This window comes from Manis pentadactyla, chromosome 12, assembly GCF_030020395.1.
Source record: "Manis pentadactyla isolate mManPen7 chromosome 12, mManPen7.hap1, whole genome shotgun sequence".
NCBI classification, from domain to species: Eukaryota; Metazoa; Chordata; class Mammalia; order Pholidota; family Manidae; genus Manis; species Manis pentadactyla.
The window spans coordinates 46,447,295-46,473,765 of record NC_080030.1 but is presented as its reverse complement, the minus strand read 5'-3'; the positions used below and the strand labels follow the sequence as shown (position 1 = coordinate 46,473,765).

The 26,471-nt window shown below is 38.5% G+C and overlaps 1 protein-coding gene across 6 annotated transcripts in view; it reads left to right on the top strand.

The window, feature by feature from the left end:
• The window catches only part of GRM1 (glutamate metabotropic receptor 1), a 373,819-nt gene that overhangs the window by 284,825 nt on the left and 62,523 nt on the right, over positions 1 to 26,471 (top strand). For all 6 annotated transcript variants that reach the window (XM_036906888.2, XM_036906889.2, XM_036906890.2 and 3 more), the window contains one exon: positions 25,462 to 25,708. In XM_036906888.2, coding sequence (XP_036762783.2) covers positions 25,462 to 25,708 — 247 coding nt within the window. The remainder of the gene's footprint in view (positions 1 to 25,461; positions 25,709 to 26,471) is intronic.

The window sequence follows — 26,471 nt, the reverse complement described above, 5'->3', positions numbered from 1 at the left end:
GCCGGAGTTTCTTACTTGTTGAGCAAAGTGAACTTCCCTTAAAGGTTTTTTGGAATGCCTCCTTTTAGCACTGCATATTTAAAAAATTTTCCTTACATGTAAAATAGAAACCAAGAAATACACAATGGAAACAGGAAGATGGATCAATTAAGATAGACGAGGTTATGCCGCATTAACTCATGGCCCCAAAAGTCCAGTACCGTCAGAATGCAGATGTAGTTCCGGCTCATATCCCATCTCCGTCAAAGGTTTCTGTGCCTCTTTTCCAGGTCATCTTCACTCCAGAACCAGACTGACAGTGAGGTCTCCGTGTAGAACATTTCTCATTATTGCAGAGTCAAGAAAAGATGTGGCAAATCATGTGCTGCCTCTTAGAGTTTCTACCTGGAAGACACACTCACTACTTCTGATAATATTTCATTGGCCAAAGAAAATCACATAGGCCTGGTCTGATGTCATTGAGAAGTATCATTCTTTCCCAAAGGCAGCAAGTATTTTGTGAACAATAACAGAATCCACCATTTTCTGTCCTTCAGGTTGAAATTATTTAAGTAAATCTCATTTCTTAGGCAAAATATATCCATCCAGTCTCCAAGAAGACAATGCAAAAGGCCCATGCGATTATCAGGCTCAAAGTTTGGGATCTTATTATATTCTCTACCTCAGGCCGAACATGGCTCCTCTTTTTTCACAGTCCTATGTGTGAAACAGACAAGTTATCCAACCCCTCTACATCCAGTGTGTGATGGAGGACCAATGCAAGGACTACAGAAATAATCCTTCTGCAAAAGCCAAGTCTTAGAGATACACAGCAGTGACTGATCCACAGAATTTCTGAAATCCCACCAGGGAGATACTGTACAAGCCCCTTCCTAGTGTTGGGAAGTGTTCCCTAAGTGGGCTCTGATGTGCTTCCTAGAAGCTCTCAGTCTGGTGTTCTCCATAGCCCTGGAATCCAACTTCAGGGATGTCCCTTCTTTTCCATCATCTTCCCTATCATCTTCTGATGGGACACTGGGGACTGTTTTCTTTGAGTACACCAAGCAGTGTTCTCCCTATGCTTCTTGGCTTTAAAAGGTTGGGGCGCAAGGACCTAGCACCACAGGTTTAAAATCTCTAGGGGTCACTGTCTCTGTTAGTCCAGACTGGTAGCTTTTTTTATTTTATTTAGTAAAACTCTTTAAAAAAATGTAGCTTCATTTTTAACTAGGTTGTCCATCACAACAGGCACCAAGAGCCATGTCTACAACTGTTTTTTTTTTTTTTTAAGAAGCCTCACCTTTCAGACTTAATTTTGGGAGCTTTGAGCCCAACAGACATTCTTTCCTCTCTTAGCAATTGTCTTAATCTGAAAGAATTATGAGAGCCAAATTAATTCCTTCAGAGATCTAATCACAAGAATATGAGTTGTGACTTGGTCCTTGCCATGAAATTGAGTTTTCATTTATCCTTTGTAGCATAAAGATTGTCTCAATCTTATCTTTTAAGAATTGGAAATGAAAATCATTTCTTTTCAACTCTGCACATTTAATTTTCCTACCTCCTTGCCTAAATGTGCAACCTGATTTGAGAAAATATCTTGAGAAATTATTACAGATGACAATGTTACAGAAAGTTTTGCCACTGTGTAATAATGGATTTATGTCCTTTTAGAACCTAAAGGTTGCAGTTTACTTGCATCTGCTGCCTGTTTCTATAAGCCTTGTATTTTGTGGCACATTGTTGTTTTTGTTAGTATTGTAGAATCCCCCTACTTTTAGGTGCCAATTTCCATTTTGGTCAGGATAAGATAGGATATGCTGTTTTAACAAATGGCCACTAACGTAATGTCTCATAACAAGTAATGATTGTTTCTCCTCATGCCACATGCCCATTATGTGTTAGTTAAGACTTTCTCCAGATCTTCTGCCCTCTGGGAGCCAGTCTGATAGAACAGCTGCTAAGGGAACATTGGGAATTGTGGCAAGGGCACAAAGCATGTCCAGTGTGATTGATCTGAATTTAAAGCCTCTGCTTTAAGTTATACATGCCACTTTGATAACATTTCATTGACCAAAGCCAGTCCTATGGTCCAGCCAAAAACCAATGGAGAGAGGAAATATAATCCACCCCAAGGGAAAGGCATCTGATATTTGTGAGAAGTTATACATCTATAAAACTATTAAACCAGGATTAGCATTATAGCCATTGATTCATGAGATCAAGCTTCATGTATATAATACATAGTTAGAATTTTTGGAATTTTAACAAACCTTCAATTACTATGTCAAAATGCCTTGGAAAATCTTGCCAAAAATGAAGAGAAATCCCTTCTTCTTTACCAGAGTCTAAGTTAATTGTAGGTGATGTTTATGAAAACAGTGAATAGAAGGTTCAGAACTCCAAGATGGAAGGCCATCAGACAGAAGGACTTGTCAACAAAATGTCTTTCTTTTCTAATCAAGGTCAAATTAAGTAATAATCAGGTGTTACATGCTGAGTTTTTATGTTTCACCTAGGGAAATCTTCTTTGTTTATAGGTGTTGGAACTGGAGCTTATTCTCATATTAAAAAGGACAAAAAGAAAGGGGTTCATGCGTATTCAGACATGGCAAACTGCTCTTTACTGAGGGGTCTCACCTCCGAGATTTAACCTAAGATGATTCCCACTCATGAGCAGTTAGAAGGTTTCCTTTCTCATGCAGGGCATGAGAGGCCAACATTACCTCTTAACAACACAGTTCTTGCAAAAAACAAGCAGGTACAGATTCTTTTGACATAGCACAAAGCTTATTGATTATCTCAGACTTTATTTCCTCTCTTTTTAAAGTGATTTATTTACATCCTCTCCTAGGAATAAAATAGCCTCAGCTTGGCTGTACCATGCTCTCTGAGTGACAGTTTTCCAAGTCTCCGTGTTCACAGATTTAGGAAACATTGTCATGTGGCAAATGGCTAAGAATCTGCCATTCTCTTCTCCATCCCCCTTTGCAGGATCATCCACAGGTCTGCGTCATGCTATTATTAGGCATTATACATTTTGTTAATTCCTAAAATAATAGGTGAAAATTAGTGTCATTATAATTTTCATCTTTCTTATTATAACTGAGGCTGAACATTTTTCTCAGCTTTTATAATTTTTGTTTTGTCTTCTGTGACTTCTTTTTTGTGTTGTTTGTTAAAGTGCCCTTTCTTGAAATTAAAATTGTTTTTATTTTTAAAATTCTTATTATAAAACTTGTACTTCCTCATTTCAAAACCCATATACAATAAAAGAAATAAGTCCTGGCCATAGAACTATTAGAATTGAGTGTTTTGAAAGTAAAAACATGAAAGTTAAATTGTATTTCTGAGCATATACCTATGTGTCATCATTTTTTTAACAGTGATATGAATTATAATAAAATTACAAACAAATGCAAACAGAACAGGTACTAACTTCCAGTTATAAAATAGAAGTCATGAGAATGTAATCTACAACATGATTATAGTTAGTAATAACAATCTTTAATATTTGAAAGTTGCTTAGACTATAGATCTCATAAGTTTTCATCATCGAAAAAATGACAAAAATTATGAATAATAAATGAACCAGGACATAGAATGTAGAAATTGTACAGAAGCCTTCTAGTTATTTGGCACAGCCCATAAAGCATTGTGAAAAACTACATACAACTAGACTATTTAAGTGTTATGTATGTGTATTTTTGTATGTGTTTTATGCATTAATATCTAGGTGTTTTACAGTTATTTAAAGAAATGAACATAAATTACAGCAATGTGACTTTTTGTTAAATGAATAGAAACTAAATATTTCAGGAAGTTAGTGAAGGTATAAAATGAGGTGCCTTATATGTGCCTTAATTTTTAAAAAATAAACTTTTATTTTGAGTGGTTTTAGATTTACAGAAAAATTGTGAGGATAGTATAGAGATTCCATATACCACACAGTTTCCCCTATTATTAACATGCAACATTAGTACATTATATTCATTATAATTAACGAGCCAATACTGATAAATTTTTATCATCTAAAGTCCTTATTTTATTCAGATTTTCTTATTTTTTATCTAATGCCCTTTTTTTTCTGTTTCAGGACTCCATCCAATGGATACCAATAACATCACATTTAGTCATATGTCCCCTTAAGCTCCTCTTGGCTGTGACAGTCACAGTATGACTTTTTAAAATACGGATATTTTGTAGAATAAGGGTAGGGAAAAAATTAGATAAAGTCAAAGGTGTGTTTAAAGACAAAATATATGTCATGAGATTAAATTCTAAGACTAGCGATGGGCAAAAAATATGGCTTTGAACCATAGTGTTCAAAAGATGCAAATACATAGTTGTTTAGGGTAATTCATAGAAATGAAGCTCTTCCTGGTATGGAGTCCTGAGATAACTTTCTCTTGGATCCATCACTAAGAGACCACTTGTAATGTCCTAAACATTTTCCTTAACATATCTTTGCGGAAAATTTTTAAAATGTCTTATTAAAGGGCTTTTTCCCGTAACACCTTTAACGTAGGCCAAGGTCATGATGACTGATGCATTTCAGGTGTGTGGAGGGGTGGCAGTGGGGTCAATGCAGTGCGGCTATGCAAGATCATTGGAGAACTGAGCACATCCCTGAAATAGCTGTTCCCACAGAGCCCTTCCCAAGGCTTCTAGAGACAAGCAGATAATTCAGTAGATGTCATATCATTGGTTTCAAGTTGGTTTAATGCCCTCCTGACCCTACCTGATGCCACTCTTTCCCCTGCATATCTTTTGAAGCAGGACAAGTAAAGGACTTTAAATGTAGATACTGAAAAAGAAACCTCCACGGGGGGATTCAGAGCAGGAAGACCTAATGTCAGGTAGTTATAGAGGCTGGTAGAACTATGAGGGCTGGATTCCCACAGGCAGGGACTTCAGGCACCTTGCAGAATGTGGGATTGCCTTCTGCTCTGCCTTCCCAGCTTCATGCTGTGCTTATCATGGGCAGGGGTGCTGCTTGTAAAAATGAATTATATATTTTTTGGCCACATCTGTCTACAGTGCAACTTTGCCAAAATTTTGAATTTGCTTTCTCTTTACAATTCTGATATTCCAGAAACCAGATGGGATTTTCTGTAGTCACAATTATTTATATTGTTCTCTCAATTTAAAATTCCTCTGTGGAGAGTATTGCTAATTATAGCACTACTACAGTTAAAATAAAAGTGTAACCTTCTGTCCTCAAACTGCTTAAGTATCTTATGCACAACTACTCTAACCTATATCTGTACACTAGGATTAAGAAATTCTTACGTGATTTCTGGCTTCACTTCTTGAATGGCTTTGAAACTTTTTTATTTTTTATAATTTCAATATCTCAGTTACCTCATCTGTCACATGGGAGACATTTATCAATATTAGAGGGCAAAGATTAAAATTCAAATAAATTTTCTGATGCTCTTACACAAATATTTAGATAGTAATATTGTCTTATACTATCTCTTTATATATAAATATATTTAAAACCACTGCTTTATCTAAACATAACATATGACATTTATCTTATATATCATAATTCTTAAATCATTGTGTCCTTCCATGTTGGTCATGAGTTTTAGTGCATATTTCTTTCTGTTCTCTTGAATTCTCCCATCTTTCCAGTTGCCAGGTATATTCACAGGCTTTCAGGCCTTCAGCTCAGGGGGATTTTTATTGCTTCTCAGAAGCTGGAAATCCTATCCCAACTTTCATTTGATTCCTTACTTGGGAAGAAAGGAGCCCATGACCCTCCTAGCTTGGGCCTTGCTTATGTTCATCCCCTAGGTCAGGTGAGGCCATTGGTTCAGGGCAGCCAGACCTGCCATCTGTCTGTAAATGCCATGTCATTGGTATGACTGTGGGCCTTCCTCACCTCATCCTACCCTACCTTGGAAAGTCTGTTACCATCTGGCACTTGCTCATCTTTGAACTCTCCCAGGCTTTATGTAATTTCTCTCAGTGATAGTCAGACTTCCTCCATTTAAGGACCATTGTTTCCTTAAAAGTAGTGAATGCAGGATATGCTTTTGTATCTCCTCCCTCACCAATAGCAATGACAAGATGAGTCATTGTTCACCTTGTTGCATGAATGGATGAGGGATGAGACTGAGCATTACTCAGAGATTCCTGGGCCCCAATCTCTCACTGCCTCAAAGCCTCTATTACCTATTATAAGACCAGCTCTGTCTTGAATGGACGCACATGAACTTGAACGCTGCTCCAAATTCCACAGCGGGTAGGGCTGTGAGGAATGAGCTCACACCTTTTGTGGAGGACTGGGGTGCAGAACAGTGAGGGTTCTGTGATGTTCTTTTCCTTGACCAAGGTACGATGTTGTGGAGAAAGGACATCATGAAGGCAGTGACAAGAGATTGGGTGCTTTAGAGGGAGGGATCAAAGATATATAGATATAGAGTGAGGCACCAAAAGTGAATCCCTTCAAACTTAAAGGTATAACTTTTAAATGATTTTCCTACCAGTTATTCCTCAAATTTCTCCAGAGTTCTTTCTGACTGGCCTCACATGCTAGTATCAAGCAGACTTTTGATTCGCTTCAGGGGAAATGACAGTGCAAAACTAAATGAACTATAAAACTGTTTACCAAATCGTGCAGCAGGAAGTTTCTTGAATGGTGGACTAGTTCACTCTTTTGTGCAGGTGTCTATATAATTTAACTGTAAAATTCAGAAACATGTCAAAAGCAAGGGATATAATTAATAATTAATTATTATCTGGAAAAGTCCCTTAATGACCCCATGTTTAGGAAGCAGACAGAATGAATTTCTATGCCTAGATGTTGCTCACTAGTTATGGGGTCAGGGGCAGGATCAGTTTCTTCAGCTGCAGAATGAGTGTCTTAATACCCTCTTCATAAGGTTTGAAGGGAGGTAGAGCACAATAGATTTCAGTTGTGTCCCTTTTTTTTAAAAAAAAGGCCACTTTCTAACCTCAAATATGTTTCTTTTAGAAGATGTCTTTGAGCTTGTGGTCAATGGCAGTAAAAAATGTAGTCTGGCCCACAACTTCCCTGGAAGGATGGTCTTCAAATCAGCTGGTTGGTTGAAAAATATGCCTTCAGAGTGTGTGATAGTTTGAAAGTCAGAACAAAAATCACAGGAGTAGAATGGAGACAGCACACCATCCAGCTGTTATTTCAGGGACATGAGCTTCTATTTCTTAGGCATTCAGAGGAAAGTATCCTTAGGTGACTACAGTATTGTGCTGGTTTAGTTCACTTTTATTTTGATTTAATATTGAGTTTATTTAGATGGTGGATTTTTTGAAATCTGAACACTGGTTTTCTTCTACCTGGGATCTCTTACTATCTAATTTCTGTAGTTGGCAGGAGGCCCACAGGCCATGCGTATCAGTCAATGAGAGCTCGTTTTCTACTGCTTCCTTAACAAATGTTCACAAAGTTAGCAGCCTTAGCTAACACTCATTTACCTTCTCACAGTTCTGGGGGTCAGAAGCTCAGCATCGCGTGGCTCAGCAGAGTCTTGTGTAACGTCTTGCAAAACTCTGGGGACAAATCTTTCTGAAGCTCATTTAAGTTGTTGACTGAATTCTGTGCTTTGCAACGGTGATACTGAGGCCACTGTCTCTTTGCTGCCTGTCCAACTGCCTCTGTTCTTATGTTTCCCATGGACTCTTTCACGCTTCCCATATGATGGCTCTGGCAAGAATGCATCGAGTCCCTCTCATGCTTCAGATCTTTTCGGTTTGTCCTTCTGCCACATTGCTGCTTTTGAGCCTCACATGGTTTTGATTGAGTCCCACTCAATAATCCAGCAAATCCCTTTATTTTTAAGGCCCTTCACCTCATCTGCAAAGTGCCTTTGCCATGTAACGTAACATTCCCGGGTTCCAGACATTTGGACATCTGTAGGGGGCCAGTCTGCCTACCATAAAATGTTAAAAGCTATTACTCCTTATTTATTTTCAGAAAATATCATCTTCCTAAAAGACACTTTCTTATTTCAGACAAATGATCTCAGCAACCCCTGCCATCTAATAGACCCAGAGTACTATCTCTCTCAGAGAAATAGTTGCTGGCATTTAACAGACACTGATCTGCTCTCATGTGGTAGGATTCAGCTGGTAGGAGAGGCTTGGGTTCCCTGGTAAGGGCCATTTCTGTCATTGAGGTTGTGCTGCTCCCAGGAAGGAGTTAAGTTTCTCCCTATGGAAGCAAAGGAGGGCGAACAATGGCTGTATGGCTGAGAGGGAACCTAAAGAACACAGAGACAAACACGGAAACCTGGAAGTGCTGATTCTTCTATCCATGTTTTATTACCTGCCGTACTTTTTTTTGCCCAGCTCAGGCAAAAATCTCAGATTCTTTTTCTCTCTCTCCAATATATATTTCCTTGAAGTCTAGAAAGATACAATGGGGAAAAGTGAAATCACATATTATTATTATAAAGTCCTTGCTCTTCAGGCGGATTTTCTCTTCTTCCTCCCTTTGGCTTACTTCAGCCATTTCACTGCTAATTAGGATTTCTACCAGTACAGAAGTGAAATACGGCTATATTTGACCCTAATTACTAGCCCCAGTGTGAGGTTTGGGGAATGAGAAGGTGAAAACCAGTGATCAGAAAGAATAAGGCTCTTCAGTTGTCCTTGCTAGTCCCCAGGATGCCAGGGACAGTCAACTGAGTACCTTCATTCTCAACCTATGACCCTACAACTTCCAATGCAAAGATCTGGGCATAATCAGAATACAAATAATTTTGCAAGATGAAGAAGCTGGACCCGGAAATGTTTACTGTCTTGTGCATAGCCACACAATGCAGACCCCATGTAAATTTTTCTCATGCACTGTCTAAAAAGTTGACCTTATTATCATTCTGGATACATATGGGTGTCTTGCCAATGGGTTTCAGCCCCAGGCAAGTTCACTATGGATTCAGTGTGACCAAAGAAATTGACAGCAAAACATTCTAGGGGTGAAAGGATTATACCCACTTTATTTCCAGGTGGCAGGTCAGTCACTAGAATCCCATTCACTCAGAGCGAGTCTGCATGCAGTAAGCCATTCTCTGCCTCTGGGCCCCTCTGTCTGCATAGCCATCCTCTGGGCCTCTCTGCCTGCACAGCCATCCCACACAGCCATCCTCTGGGCTTCTCTAAACAGTCGTCCTGCATAGCCGTCCTCTGGGCCTCTGTCCTCGGCGCTGCCACCACTCCAGCCTCTGCTCTGCTCTCCTGCAGCCTTGCAGCCCTGCCACCAGGTTGTGCCTAGAGCACTGGGCAGAGCTCTTTTTATAGAGTCAACAGCCATGTATTCCCCACAGGTGTGCAGTGAGCTAGTCAACCAGGGCCAGGTGAGAATCCTGGCCACAGGAACTCTCATTTTATCCACAATGGGGAAGCTGAGGCCAGAATTTATGATTAACTTACATTACTCAGTATGAATAAGCTAAGATGAGAATATAAAACTACTTTTCTCTTTCCATAGTTGCTTCCCATGAGCTTGTCTGGCCAGGTGAGGGACAGTCCTAGGGTAAGTATGCTATACTGGAGAAGTTATGTGTAGGGGAAGGTGACTGATGTTTCATTTTCTTTATCTTCACATGCTATTAGTATGTCATGATGCCTTGTTTCCCACTAATAAATCATTGTAAGCTAGAGGTCTTGGTTTTGATTATCTTTTTTTTTCTCAGCCCAAGACCATTCCTGGTGATATATGACCAGACCTCATCCCTGCAGGAAATCCTGTGTAAAGGCTTTCTCTTTACTTGAAAGTATTTTTCCTTTTGAAATTCAGCCAAAATTTAATGAGAAAAAATTTCCATTTTACAGCCTTACTTTTAAACAAATCTGATCTCTAGTTGCAGAAGTCTTACAGGTACTATCTGCCTTCAGTTTGGACTAATTTAGAAATCAAATAAGAAATCCCTTCCATTGATTGACATCTCGCAGATTAAATCTGAAGCCTCTTGAACTTCATTATAGCTTCATGAATATTATAAGGCTTCAAAACTTAGCTGTGGTTTTGAACCTCAGCCAGGAAGGTATTAATGACATTATGACTTGTATTTATACAATGCCCTTTCTTCCAATTGGTTTAAAGTACCTGGCACATTGTTTCAGTCCATCTTGTTAACATTCATATGAGTTGTTAAGTGGAAGTCCTTGCTATCTTCATTTTATAAGTAGGAGCCCTAAGAGTCAATGAAATGACACAAGCTGAAAACGACACATAATTTCCTAGTAGATATTTTCCAGCTCTGAATTCCTCTCTAGGAAGGTCACTTTCCCTACTGAGATGTCTTATTTGCATTTCATTGTATTAGCTATGCATTCATCTCAACTACGCCCCTTTTCTTTTTGTTTGCCCACCCACTTGATTTCTATCTATAACTTCTTCCTACTCCAAGCCCTGGCACAGCATTCTTAATTTTTCAAGTGCATGACCCTCTCCCATGGTGAAAACCAGTGGGACTCAACAACAGTGAATCCTTTCCAGTAGATATATGATGGAATCCAGGAATTGTCATTTTAGCAGATACCTTAGAAGCATCTGATGATGATAGTAGTTGAGAAAAGTGCCTCACAACCAGTCCTGATGTGGAGGGGAGGAGCTGGGAAAGAGTCTTAGAAGCATGAGCTTATTAACTACAGTCTAGTAGATTCTAGGCTTTCTGTCCTGCCTTAGCTCAAGTTCCTGAGAAGCAAAGCCAGAGGCAAAGATTGTTTTGCTAATGATTTATTAAGATATGTTCTCAAGAGAAGGAGAGGGATGGAATCAGGACAGGACTGGGGAATAAGCTAGCAATGTCTCAGCTGGAGAGATGCTTTGATATGATCCTATGAAGTTGCTTTGGAATACAGACTGGCCAGAGAGTTAGCAAAGGGGGCAGGTTTTTGAACTTCAGAGTTAGTCATTGGCTCTGGAACTTGCCCTTTGAAAGGGTGTTGGCTCTGGCCACTGTTATGATGCAGGTATCTACAGGCTTTTCCACTACTTCCTTCTCCCAAGGTCCCACTATGGGTACTCCCTTTCTTAATGAACTATTTGCCTGACCCTGTTCCTAGTTCCAGGAATCATTCTCACACTACACAACTCCAGAGGACATTATCATTGTGTTCTCTGATAATGGCGCCTTCAAGAGAGGGGCAATATGGCAGCCCAGACAATACTCCTGGTCCAGGGTTCTACCTTCAAAGTAGACTTCTGCAGAATAATTTTTTTAGCAGCTCACTTCCTAGTCTCAGCCTTCTCCAGTTTCTCATTTCCCAAGTTCTGCCTGGTAATGTCCATATGATGTTAGGAATCCTAAGAATGCTTTTATTTCATTGTGCCTATTGCCCTCTACCACATTTCTTTCTTTAATAAGAATGTACAAAGAGTTAGAAAATCATGAGGCCATCAAATTTTATTGCAATATCCAAAAATGGCAAACCAATAATGAAGTTGAACGCTTCAATAAATTACTTCATAAAACTATTGATAAAATATTCATAAGAGAAAGTAAACAAAGCTAAACTAAACATGGAAAATAAGGGACAGAGATATTAGGCCAGCTTCCTAGACCCCAGGATTGGTGTCTACTCATGACTTGGACTTCTCACAGAATTTGGAAATCTGTGTACTCTGGCAGAAATACACGAAGAACAGTTTCCAGTAACTTTCCTGCCAGGAAATTCCTGTTTCAAAGATTTAACACAGCAATGTGCCTGGAAAATCAGACTTATATTTTATATTTATTTACAATAAAATTCACAAAAGGGAAAAAAATCAACTATTTGAAAATACTGTAATAAATATCATTATTTAATTTAAAAATAATAAGGCAACAAACAGGAGTATAAAATTCACAAGAAAGACAAAGACTTGCTTCCCCCTAGAAACCAAAGAAAACAAAAGAATAATTTGGCATCTATCAAACTGGCAAATATTTTACAAAATGATGGTATGTGGAGTTAGTCAGGATGTGGTAAAATGGATACTCAAACATGCAGCTGATGGTAGAATAAATGGTACAATTTTTTTGCAGGACCATTTTTCAATATGCATGAAAAGCCAAAAAAACATCTTGACTGAGAAATTTTACTGCAGAGGATTTATACCAAGAAAATGATTAGATATGCAGTGATATAAACATTTGTGTTTACATACAGTAAAAATAATAACTTCCCATATTTCTAATGCCCAGCAGAACAAATATTAGATAAATGCTTATGCATGTGTGTGTATGGGTGTGTGTGTGTGTATATATATATATATATATATATATATATATATACTTTTAAAGACTTAATCTTTTTAGATTACTTTAAGGTTGACAGCAAAATTGAGAGGAAGGTACACAGATTTCCCATATACTCTCTGTCCCAACACATGTATAGCCTCCCCAGTATCAACATCCCCCTTACAAAGTGGTATATTTGTAAGAAATGATGAACCTACACTGACCCATCATTATCACCCAAAGTATGTAGTTTACATTAGGAAACACTCTTGGTGGTGTGCATTATACATGTTTAGACAAATGTAAAATGACACATATTCACCATTACAGTAACATAAGGAGTATTTTCACTGCCCTCAAAATCCTCTGTGCTCTGCTTATCCATCTGCCCTAAATCCAGCTCTTAATAATCACTGTATCTTTTCACTGTCCCCACCGTTTTGCCTTTTTCGGAATGTCACATCATTGGGATCACAGCACACAGCATTTTCAGACTGGCTTTCTTCACGTAGCAATATGTTTCCTTAAAACTTAAGTTTCCTCCATGTCTTTTCGTGCCTTGATAGTTATTTCATTTTAGCACTGAAGATTATTCCATTGGATGTAGCACAGTTTGTCCAATTGCTAGTATAATTTTACAATGGAAGATAATGGTTCCATTTAATGGGGCTCTGTCAGGTGTGCTCTAAATTGACTTTTTGAATAGTGAGATGATCCAAGCTCAAAGTCTGGAGCTTTGGAGATCAGGAAAAGTTGGGGTTTGAGTGGACGTGGAAAGATGGAGCCTGGTTGAAATTACTTGGGTCTAACAACGTCAGACGTAATAAGGCTTCTATGTGGTCTATCCCTGCCTGTTTAAATTCAGAATTAGTTTGGGGCTCATGCCCCAACTAATAGGAAACCATTAACTTTGCTTTCTTTGCCTGCTGAGTTCACCTGCCTTCCTCAGGACCTCATGGGTGTCTACGGCTTAGAGTAAGACTCGAGTTTCTGCAGGTTTAAGGTAGTCGCTGGAGACTAGACAGCAAACTAAGAGACGAAGCCTAGAAAGCAGTGATGGTGCCAGAAAGAAGCCTGAGAACTTCAATGTTTAGAGACTGTAGGGACGCACTTCGGCTTATTGCTTCAAGTCTAGAACTCGATGACTGACTATTTAAAATTCAGTAAATAGGAGCTATTATTATTATCTTTATGAACCAGCTTAAAAAATGTGTGGCTCCTTATTGTCTCCTCCGCACTCAGTATTTCCATCTCTACCAATGTTTCTGCTGTGTAGGGAGCCTTCCCTCTTCCTTCTCTTTTCTTGATGTTGTATGCTTGCTTAACAGCAGTATTATGTCTAGTCTTGTGCATGAAGCTTCCCTGGAATTCTGCAGTGATCGAATTTTTTGCTAAATCCTTATCCTTAGAGTGGGACCCATGCACAATTTGACATTTTCAAAGCACAGATTCCAACATATGGAATGTGTGCCATGGCTGAGAAAATGATTTTCAAAATGAGAATGCAATCACTGAAGTATTGAATATTTATTCTGTTGAATAACCTAAATGAGTAAGCTGATGTTCTCATTTTAATTTGATTCTAAGAGCTATTAAAAATTCCTATTATTCCAGGTACTGACAGCTTCATCCCTCTTTATCCCATCAGAGAATTGAATGGATATGAGCCTTGAACGAGTCTCTTCCAACAATACTCAGCTCACAAGCTTAAAATGGAACAAAATTTTGGTTCTATCTTTGAAGAGATGTGAAGAACTTCCTCACTTAACTGCTTCACACTGAAATAATTGCCTGGACTTCCCCCACTGCCACTTCATTTTTTCCATTTATACACAGCTTCTTATTTTATTTCTACACACATTGAGAGTAGGAGAAGGGAATGTAGGCAGTTGTCGACATACCTGGTGAGTCTGGTTTAGCAGTTGTTCACTTAAAGAGAAATCATTGCTGCCTTTATAGTTTTGTGAGCTGTCGGCGGCATGACTGAAAATCAATGCCAAGTGTTCTTAAGAGAAGATGCTTTGAATGGCTTTCCTGTTGACCTCACCACTAGAAGAGGCTGTCATATTTGATCAATGTGGCAGTGTCATGCTGATCAATCTCTTCCCTGGTGTTCCTTTCCCAAGTATTTTTGAACACATCTAGGGCAAATATATGTGCCTCAGTTCCAGTGCTCATTTCTCAGTACACTCACCTCTACATCGTCTTTCTTATCTCTATGAAGGGTTGAAGTCATCTCTGCTCCTGCCTTTTTGTTTCTAGATGTGTAAGAAATTAATGCAGGGGGACCAATGCCATATCTCTAGCCTCACTCTGAGTGCTGTGACAGCTCAGCATGCCTGTGGCAATGAGAAGGAGGCTTCCTCTTTCTGTGTTAAGTTCATTTGAAGAATGCTGCATATTCAGGCCTCAAAGTAGTTCTGTGTTTTAATGCACACATATAGCTATTTAACCTAAAACATGTGCAAATGTGAAAAGCACACACACATGGACACATACGGTAAGAAAGTGCTCTACTCATACTGAATTCTACACCTGAAACTAGGATTTCCATCAGAAAACACAAGCTTTGGTATAAACCCAGTACATCAGCCTATACCTTTCCTGCTTTTGTGGTGACTTTCAGGCATCCATTGCTTGCTCCTTCAGTCTAGCCTTGGTTATGACAAACCCTGTCCATAATTTCAGCTATCTCAGTTTTGACCCTTAGTGGTTAGTGGGAGTCAAGGTCTCTGATTGTTCTTTCTCTCTAGAGTTGGCTACTTATTTATGTGTCTTTGAGAATCGAACAGACACACTGAGTGGTGGAGAGTCACATGAACTTCATCTGAATTCCATATTCTAATTGAATATAATTCTCTTTATTATACTAGAAAAAGTCCATGTTGGGTACACAAAAATGAACAAGGAATAAATGTGGACAAAGAATCATTTGACCACATTTGTGTTTGTCTCATATATCCTCATTGAAGACTAACTAGAAGCCATCAGGGAAAAATCTTGATATGTTGCCCAATGATTTCAGTAGGACTAAATCCCATGATCAAGGCATCATCCAAAAATGGTATAACATCTGGCATCCTAGAAAGCAAAGTTCCCATAAAGCACTAAAAAATTCCCACAGTCAACAGAAATATTGGCCTAGAGATGCTAAATGCCATATGCTCCTCAAGAGCATTTTTGATGAGTGTGTTTTGGTAAGCATGAACAAGGTGGGTGTGCAAAGACCTGACCCCCGACATGCTAGGTTGTCAGTCTAAGTTAAGTACAGGCATCAAGAGTGGGTGCTGCTTGAGAAATTCTCTTGTGGCACTTCTGAGCCTCCTCAAAATTTGTTCTTATCGTGTGGTTTTTCAAACTGATATTACCAAACTGTATGACTGCCTCAGGGTTACTCGTTTCATTAGATTCTTAAGTCAACCTTCATCATGACTTCTCCTTAGAAAGAGAGTGCACTTCCAGTTATTTAAGTGTATGGACAACAATTGTGTCCAGAAAGATTGATCCTGGAGCAGTCAGGGAACTCATGTAAAGTTTTGGAAATCCAGAAAATAATTTTGTGGCCAGGTCAGTCCAAGGATAACAGAATCTAGAATATTGATTCTCAGTGGTGGGCTCCTGTTCAAACAATTTTTGTCTGTTGATTTAACCTTGACTGTGTGGTAATGAATGGGGCGCATCTACATGAAAGAACCATGCAAAAAATTCTTCCTCTATATTGCTATCATGTGAAACAAATCATGGTGACCTCACCATGTGATGAAATGTGTGGAGTTACTCTTTATAGATTACGTATAATCTACAATCAGCATAAATTTTCATTTGGCACATACACATTTACTAATGTGGCAAATCCCACATCTTCCCACGAGCCTGCTGAGCATCACTCTTGGATTGCAACTGAGCAAGAGACAGAGTAACACAGTATGTAAGAGTGAGAGCTCTGGGTTCATGTTGGCTGGGTGGCCGGCTAGTCACCACCACTATCCAGCTGAGTAATGTTCAACAAGTCATTTGACCCACTAGTCCTTGGATTTTCCATTAGCAACTGGGCATGGTAATGTCACCCATTTCCTAAGTCATTGTGAGGTAAATAAAATAATTTATGTAAAGCACCTAATTAAGTTCTTGCTACATAGCAAGCATTTGATCATGTTCTTATTACCTGTTGGTGAGCCAGGTTTGATGCTAATTCTTATATGTTTTTTAAAAATAAAGTTTTTGTTTTAGAATACTTTCTTTAAAAGTTTCAAAGGTACATCAGAGAGTTCTAATACATCTGCACCCAGTTTCCTCTATGGTTGACATCTCATAGTACTATATTACATTTGCCACAATTAATGAGCCAACATTGGTATATTGTTATTAACTAAGCCTCATAGTCAATTTCCCTTTTCTGTTCCAGGATCGCATTCCAGATGTCACATTGTATTTATCACTTTTCATGTCTCCTCATGTTGCTTAAGCTGTGACAATTCTCAAACTTCTCTTGGTTATGATGACCTTTATGGTTTTAGGAATACCAGTCAGGTATTTTATAGAATGTCCCTGTTTGAGTTGGTGGATGTTTTTCTCATAGTCAGACTGAGATTATGGGTTTTGGATGAAAGACCATAGAGGTGTCTTTCTCAGTATGACATATCAAGGGTACACCCTATCAATTTATCATTGACAAAGTTAAAGTTGATCAGCTGGCTACGGTGGTATTTACTAGGTCTTTCCTTTTATACTCCTTTTTTATGGTGTACTCTTTGAAAGTGAATCACTAAGTGTACCATACACTTAAGGGGTGGGAAATTACGCTCCATTTTGAGGGCAGAGTATCTATATAAATTGTTTGGAATTCTTCTATATAGGAGATTTGTCTGTTTTTTCCCATTTTTAATCTAATCATTTATTTTAGTATAGACTCATGAGTATTTATATTTTATACTTCAGGTTGTAATTCAATACTTTCTTGTTTATTTTGTTGCTCATGTTGTTTGGATTCGATCATTAGGAGGTTTTTCAGTTGACTGCAGTGTCCCTTTGATATCACTCTTGTTTTGCTTTTTAAGCTCTTCATCACTTTGTGGGACTACAAGATGCTCCAAGCTCATCTTGCACATTTCATGCCCTAGCCCTGTACTTGGTTATTTTTTCCAGAAGAGTCCTGGTCCCTCCTATTAGAGAATGGCATTAGAAACCAAGATCTGGGCACTGGGTAGCTTGTGGCTAATGAGGTGTTGCTTCAACAGACAAAGCTTGGAAATATACATACACCAGTCCACGTGTAAACATCCATGTATAATTATCTCCATATAAATTCATCAATATATATGAAACTAAACTTAAATGCATACTGATGCCTTCAACTCAGTTCCAGTACTACATAGTTTATTATAGTTTTCCTTTCTTACTTATCTGTAACCTCCCACTCAGCCTGTGATAAACTTGGGTTCTGCCATCTTCCTTCCATTAACTTGTTCCACCTTGGTACACATGTACAGCTATTTGAGAATTGTTAGCCTATACCCCATGAGAAACAAATACCAACTAGAGTACAGTGTTTATTTTCTACTCCTTGATATAATTTTAATAGATGTGGATCAGCCCTGTGACCTCTCAAGGTGGTCCTTCTTACGGTATCTATATTTGGTATTTTTGTTTGTGTAAATATGCCTTCCACAAGCTGAGGGCAGTGATTGACATATCCAAGCAGAGTTCATAAACCTGTGTTTTATCAACAGATCCCACTAAAAACCCTGTGCATATATGCTTTCGACAACATTAATTTTTGGAGCTACTCTTTTAATTTCTGAAACAGATATATACTAAAGTCTCATTAGCCATGAATTCTTATTAGGCCCTTAAAACTCCAAATTTGTTTCTTTCAAGAGATGTTGTTGGGAGATACCACATAAAAGGCAACATGCCATTCAAGAAATCCACATCGTGGCAGATAGTGTGGTCTACATGGGCTGTTAGGTCTATGTAAAACATCAACATAAAATATCAACCAATAGTCCCCTGGGAAAATGAACCCTAATTAAAATTTACAGTATAGCTCATTTGTAGGAGATACAGCCATGGTATGGCACTATGGTCTATATACTTAAATCCCAGAGTCTATCCAGAACATGACAGGCTCTATTCAACTCTCAATTTATCCACTTGGCATATGAATTCCAAGAAAAAGGTGGAAGGATATGGAATACTTTAATTTGCCCCAAAGTACTTTTTTATGTGTGGTATTTTGTCAAGTTATAGATACTGTATTATAATAGCCAGAAGTTAATCATAAAAGTGAATTTATAACAATAATGCCATAGAACTTTCAAGGTTTTGTTTTTTGCAATAAACAAGACACTATACTGGTTATCAGAAGATGCTATATTAGACCCAAATTAGGTCAAAGATAAATTGAGTTTTTAGAAATACCTCTGTGTTTTTGCAAAAACCTCTCTAAACTATTAGCTCAATCTAAACACTGCTGCATGAGACTAGAGATGCTAAAAAAAGACAAACCACTGACAGGAATACAAAACGGAGCATACTAGCATTAAATCATGGAACCCCCTTGCATATATAAAAGAAGTCATGTTACCTATCAACCATAAATAAGTAGAAGTCATGCAATAAGCATAGATATGCCTCCTTAGAGTTTGATAGTGGCTAAGAAGAATAGGCTTAGCAAGGATTCTGACCCAGCAGGTTGTTGGTTCCTGATGAATTTTAACACTTCCTACACTCGCTAAAGCAGCCAGCTCTCTGCAACATACTCCATCTCCATGATTACCTGCCAAATGCTTACAGACCTGCAAAGATTAGTTACTCCAGAAGGAGTGGCTTCATGACAGTGTTTTGTGCCAAATCAATAATAAAGGCAAAGGTACACAGCAAGCTGCCCTTATTTTCTCTCAGTAGAGAAACAAAGAGCCCCACAGTTCAGCTGAATGTGACTGACTAATCCTCAGCATGGCTTAAACACACCAGTGATTCTCCTCGTTTGTTTTTTCACATACACCATATTTTTTTTGAAATATGAATTAGCTAAAATGCAATTGTATTTTCAGGTAATTGAAGGCTTACCATACATTAACATCAAATCGCAGGGAGCCATGTGTCATATAAGTGGGGGATTTCTTTCTTAACAATAGATTGCAGTGATGTATTTAGAAAAATGTCTGTATTGCTCACATATGTTAAAACCAAATGGGTTTAAACAATAGAAATTCAACTAACAGTAACAGCGATAATAACATATGCTAGATTAAATGATCCTTCCTTTCTTCTCTTCCATCCTACATAGGAGTTAATTTGCATTTTAATAATGAATAGGAAAAATGGAGGGGTCATATTTTACTGTGATGTGAGCAGAGAAAACTTTTTTAGGAAAAAAGGAAAACATAGAGTAAAAGGAAACAAAAATTCACAGATTCTAGACTCAAGCATGGACAAGGCTAGGCTATTTTGAATTCTCCCTGGAAAACCATAAAGAAAATGTATCAGCACAGGCCTTCAAGAAAAATTGAGGGTACTTTAGCCTTTGAGGTCATTATTTTAAAAATGACCTGATTAATCTTCCTTTAATTAATCTAGTACTTAGGTCATTTAAAGGAATATGAATCTCCTTTTCTTGCTTAATGGGTTAACAATATAAAATAATTACAGCTCTTTCAATGTTGATCTGAATTAAGATTGTATCAAATTATGTATTGAGTTTATAATGCTGTCTGATAAAAAAAGGCAGCAGAGTGTTACAAATGCCAAGAAATAAGAATACTTTCTCCAGGGACAGTTATGTTTACCAGTGTTTCCCCAAATACTTCCTTGTTTTATGATGAGATAGAAAAATGCTATTTTGTTTCTTTTTGGTTTGAAGTTAATGCTGGGGGTTTAGATTTGAAAAGGCCACCTAACAAGACCCTCGTGCACAGTGGTGAGGCTGCACTAATGAAGTGGAAAGAGCAATCATCAGCCAAAGTACTTTGTTGGAGGTCAACACTCTTTCAACCTACTTTCTATATTTTTCCATTTTGGACATTCAAACTGGGAAATATTACTAAAAACTCAGAACAAATAAACCTCAGACTGATAGTTTTTGCTCACATATGTCTTGTCTGTTATGGGACTTCTATGTCAGTTGGGTAGGACTGCTACTTGTATGTATAGGGTCCCTTGGCAGGGCAAGGTCCAGCTCCAGAGGCCACTGCTTCTGTCCTTACTATCGGGGTGACCTTGAATTCAGGACCCCTAGGATTTCAATGGTATAACCAATATACTTTCTTCCAAATTTGGACTTAAGAAGTAAATCCAGAAGTTAAACAGATGGAGATGAAAGATGTTTTATTAGTAATGTGATTGTGTACATAAAAGCTCAAAGGAATTTATAAAAATTAGTAAATAAATTAGCAAACTTGCAGGATACAAGGCATTTGTATCTTCTGACTAAGAAAAAAATTTTTTTTTTAAATTTCAAATATACCAATTATAGTAGAACAATAAAAATCAAATGCTCAGGATCTGTGCACTAAAAAATTATAAAATATGGCTAGGATAAATTTGGGAGGTTCTAAATAAATGTAAACTTTCTGAAAATGCTCTAAATCATAATCTGGACAGCAGTTACATGCATGTGTGCATATGTAAGCATCTATTGATCTGTATACAGTAAAGTTCTCTGCACTTTACCATATGTGAATTATACCTCAATTAAAAAGTTTTTAACAATTAACAAAGAAACTGACAAAAAATACAAACTGGATTAGGGGCATGAATTAGATATGCAGCCAAAATAGACTCTTCGATATTTGACCTCAGAACCAGGTAAATTAACCTATTTAGCCTTCTGGCAGCGCTGGAAAACTACAGCCCACATTTACCCAAGGCCTGAGAACTAATTGGAACCTTTGAGGACTGTGAAGTGCCCTGTCTCCAAATGCCAGAGAAAGGGGCTGAGCTGAGCATGCTCAGTTTCTCTTTCTCAAATCAACAGTAGGATGAATCACTCCTCTCTTCACATGAGGGAAAACAAGAGGCCAGAGATGTTACTCAGCAGAAGGCTCTTCACAAAGGAGTGTCAGCTGTAGGGAAAGGAGGGCACTTCTCCCCAGATGTGATAAACTTCTCTGTGCTTTAGTCTTCTTGTTCCTAACATGGTGATGATAGAACCCCCATCCCCACCTCAAACTACAAGACAAGCAAAACAGGAATGAAACTGCTCCAACAGACATTTTTTAAAGGAAAAAAAAGTGTGTCTTTTGAGAGCTATTTAAAAATACACCTACTTAGAGAAAAAAATTGTGTAAGGATTAAAAAAGATAATATATGTGAATGGCTTTGCCAAGTACCAATAAATGTGGAATTGGAGAAGCAAAGCATTGAAGCATTAGATAGGGAAGAGATCAGCAGAAGGATAATCTGATCTACTTGGGATATTAGTTGGTTTAGGAAACAAAGACCCAAGAAGGTCTAGATTCTTGATCAAGTTCCTTGGCTTGTTGGAAATACCTTGTTGATATATTGCAGCAGAACCGCTTCTAGGTGCCAGGTGTTCATGAGTGTGCCTAGTCCAGAGTTCTTTCTACTCCACCACTCTGCAGAATAGCCATCCTACATGGCAGAGGCTAGAACCCCAGGCCCTTCTCCCGACCCACCGACCCACCGTCATGAACTTCCTGTTCTCAGAAGGTGCGCAGCCTGCTCCTACCCCGTGGAGCCCTTGTGCGCTGTTGCCCTCAGGCAGCAATTTACAGCCCTTGTTCTGCGTATGCAGTAAGAACAAGATTACTGTTTAGAATGAAGGTACCTATTTTCACAATCCACTGTGAAGTAGTTAGGCAGGTCTTCTTTTGAAGGTAAACAAACAGTCAACTACAATTATTTGATTCATTTAGGATATTAGAAAAGGTAATGGTTTAATGATACCCTAGTGGTCTGTAACAGTTAATGCACCACAGAAAATGAATCATAAAATCCCCTTCTCACAAATGACTCTGTGTCTAGTGTTATGAAAAGGCACTAAACCCCAGGGCATCAGTGTTTTCACCTTCCCACCAAGTGACAGTATTTGATAGTTTGGATTCTTTATTCACTGGTCATGGAGATACAGGATTTGGGGGGAACAGGAGAACCTGTAACACATTTTATTTTGAACAAACAAAAAGTGAGAGAGCCTTGCAACAGTATCTGGGATGGTTGCTATGGCAAAGGAAATGGTCCTGATAAGGCCAGCTGGTTTTCCAAATCCATGTCACACCTTCCCATGGGCTAGTTCATACTGAGCTGGGGCAGTAGTAGCCAAAGAGAGCATCCTTAGTGATGGCAGCAAACCCTTTATGTGTAGGCTCAGTAGATGGTAAGGCAAGGAAGTACATGTGCTCACTTCAGATTTACACAGACATAGAAGTTGTTTGTGTTCAGTTTGGAAAGGAGTGTGAGTTACAAATAGTCCTTGAAAACCTGTGCCTAGCCGCCTGGCTCTCTGCGTGAGACATACTGCAGGGAATAGTTTGGGTGCCAGTATGTGGAGTCCGAGAGACAGCTGTGCGTACTTGGAATGATCCCAGCGAGAAGCCCCAAGCCTGCTTGACAGTGACACTGGTGCCCAGCCAGATGCCCTGCCCTTGGTCACCAGAAAGTGGCTCCTCCCCTGTAGATTTCTATATATCTGCACCCATGTTGCCACTGAGTGTAACATAAAGAACAAGGATGAAGGGGGCTTTGGGGCACTACCACCCTTTCCTCACTTGGAAATGGTGAGCTTCATGTCAGTTTGGCAGGATTATCATGAGCTCATTTGAGTACTGTATTTAACAAATGCAAAAAACATAGGGAGTACTTTAGATAAATGCAAAATTAGTTAAAATTAATATGAATGTTCTACTGATTTTTATTGTATATCTATGTGTGTATGTATGTATCTATGTATACGTACATGTATATATATTTATATGTGTTAGTGTGTGTGTGTATACACCTTACCCATAAGAACATCAGTAAATAGATACAGGACAGTGCGGCTCAAGAAACATGTCACCATTTGATCAGTTTGCCTGGTTTACATCTGTGTCTCCAGAATAATTATTATTCACTTCATTCTCCAAAGTGACCTAGCTTGGACAATAATTAAATGATCACCCTCAATAAAACTCAATAGGAAAACACTGATTACAGAGAAATCTAAGAACAGTTACAGTCTCAATGCTGATGAATATCACACCGAATAAGATAACTACAGCTTAAGAAATTTGTACTGGGGACACTACCATAATTTTCTAAATAGGTAATAAATCTTTAATAGCAGTTACCAAAACAAAACAACAATAACTCAGGGACCTTAATTAAGGCATGTCCCTGACAGAGGATGTTCCATTTGTTAAAAAAAAAAAGATGATGTGTTTATTCTCATATTTCCCTGTAGTCTACTCCTGGAGTTGAGTTTAATAGCTGCAACCTCAAGTGGATGGTTTTAGTATCGACTAGAACCTTTCCAGTGGCTGTTTAATCAAGGGTTATTTTGCCACTCCATTTTTCTCTATTTTCTTTCTTGGTCTCTAATTGTAGTAGCTTTAACATTTAGCTCCAGAACTTGGAGGTTTCAAGTCAGTCTTTAAAATGCTTGTTTAAAATGTATTAGACAGAGGGCATGAATTTATCTCTTTTATATCCTAACACAAAAAAGAGGTAAAGCAAACTAACATGAAGAGCCAGGGGTTTGGGGCAATAGACCACAAAAGTTACCTGTTTCAGTGACTTCACAGGTTTTGCAAGGAGGATATTTGCTTTCTGCTTTATGTAGCTTTCTATACTCATTCTGTAAGGTTTGAATTTAAAATGCCCTTTCTGCCTGTCTTACTGATTATTTCCTCTCAGAAAATATCCTTTCAATTGGGAAAATGTTACTTTAGCAAAGCATGCTTTTAACAATTTCTATTAAGTAACGCTGGGAAATGGGTTAAAATTGAATCCCTCTTTCACTTGGCCTGGGTAGTTTGTGTCTCATTCAGGATAGATACACATGTAGCTTCACATTTTCAACTATATCTAAATAGATTAGCCTTTAAGTAAGAACTCTGTAGAATGTCTTATTTTATCCCAGGCTCAGTATCAAAATCAAAACTCTTTACTATTCCTTCTGAGCACTCCATGCTCTCCAACTTCTTCAATTATCTCTGCTACTCTCTATCCTAAGAACCTTTGTGTCCAGTGACCTATTTAGGCTGGAACAAAGAGATCATCTGGCCAGCGGAGCAAGGAATCTCATGTTATTCACAACCCCATAAGTGCCTGAACTTGGCCAGCTTCACAACTTGCAGTATCTCCAGGACCTACCGCACAGACTCCTTACTATCTGTCAAGTCGGGGAGGGAATGTCGCTGCAGAGAGAAACAAATTTCTGAAACTAAGTACAAAATCTCTGAATTATGTTGGTGGTGTGCTTCAAATCTCTTTTGTTTTCCAAGCCTGTTCCTTTATTTTAGCAAACTCAATTGATCCCTGAATTTCTCATCTGTATGTAAGTTCTAAAGTTTAGACTTCTGATATGGAGTTCGTATCTAATGCAGTGCTATTCTTACGAAACTGCTTGGCAGCTGGGGAATCTTTTAATCACCTGTGATATAGGTAGAAATGATTGCAGGGTTTTCAAAATTCACAGGTAAAAACTGAAAGCTACAATGAAATGTGTAGTGTGCTTCCTCCACCAAGAAACATTATACCCGAGTTTCTAATAGTTAGCAAATCTGGCTCAAATATTTTTGTACTGCCAGCCATATAAAAGAAGAGATCCCTACTACCTAGTTTTACCTATTTTGTTTTTTTTGTGACCCTAGAGATGAGAAAACTAGTGGGATTATCAAAAGGCAATATCAGGATGTAGATAATGCACAAACTGGTTTACTGTGGATTATGGATTGTCATAGAGGATATCAAAAAATGCTTTTCCAGTACCATGATACAGGGAGACTTCTAAGTGTCTATGAGCCAGGAATAACTAAGAGTTATTTCCATTGCTCCCTGAGAATCTCATTGCAATATTTGAAAGTTACTCATTTTCATCTCTATGGAGTTTGTTTTATATGTTATGGAACCTTTATTTAATTCAGAAAATAAAATTAAACTATCTTTAGATAGAATATACTAGAACTAGTCACAAGTACAAGGCTTCAACAGGTGGACTGGGTTTTCCCTTCTTCTGAGAGCTCTGAAAAGCATTTGGGAATTAAATCCAGGCCTAGGTTTCTTTATTTTGTAACCTTTGTGGTGATCTGTTTTTATGTTACAGGCAATGAAAGCTTAGAAGAAAACTATGTGCAGGACAGTAAGATGGGGTTTGTCATCAATGCCATCTACGCCATGGCGCACGGGCTGCAGAACATGCACCACGCCCTGTGCCCAGGCCATGTGGGCCTCTGTGATGCCATGAAGCCCATCGATGGCAGCAGACTCCTGGACTTTCTCATCAAGTCCACATTCGTCGGTGTGTCTGGAGAGGAGGTGTGGTTTGATGAGAAAGGGGATGCTCCTGGAAGGTAAAGCAGTCTTTTCCATATTGGAGGCCAATAACCTTGTGGTCCTTGCTGAGCGAGACAGATGGTCCTCTGGCTCCCTTTGGTTCCATGGTTTCTGGGTGGGTAGATACACTTAGATAGCTAAAAGTACAGTGAGTATTAGATGGCAGTTATGTTATCAACTGTTGAAAAACTTATTGGTGAAAACAACTCTGCATCCTGCAAGTGCTACCCTGTTACTCAGCGATCACCCCAGCTCTTTCCTTGGAATACCTGGGGTCTCCCTACAAATCCAAGAAGCTAAAGAGATTACACCTGACCAGCAGGACCCTTCTGGCAATGTCAGCATCTTCCTGATTGATTGGTCCCACAGTCATACCAGTTGTGAAATATTTTACTATTACCCTTGCTTAAAAAGCTTAATGTATGAAGAGAACCAAGCCCTACACATGTATCCCCTTTTCTCAGGCTATCTTACATTCCTGCTAACATGTCTCTTAGACTAAGAAAGAATTCTTTCTGGTATTGAGCCTATGGCTTCCAAAGAATTAATCAAAAAGCAAAGGAAAATTAAACCAAATGTACATTTGGTTTCCCAATGTACCCAAGTCATTATGAATTTATAGTCTGTTCTGCAAAACTTGCTTTTATAAGACCAGTATTTCCCAAGTCATTATGAATATATAGTCTGTTCTGCAAAACTTGCTTTTATAAGACCAGTTAGCTCCTTTGATGTCAGTATAAAGAGCAGTTGTGATCATTCATATGAATTTCGATAGGAAAG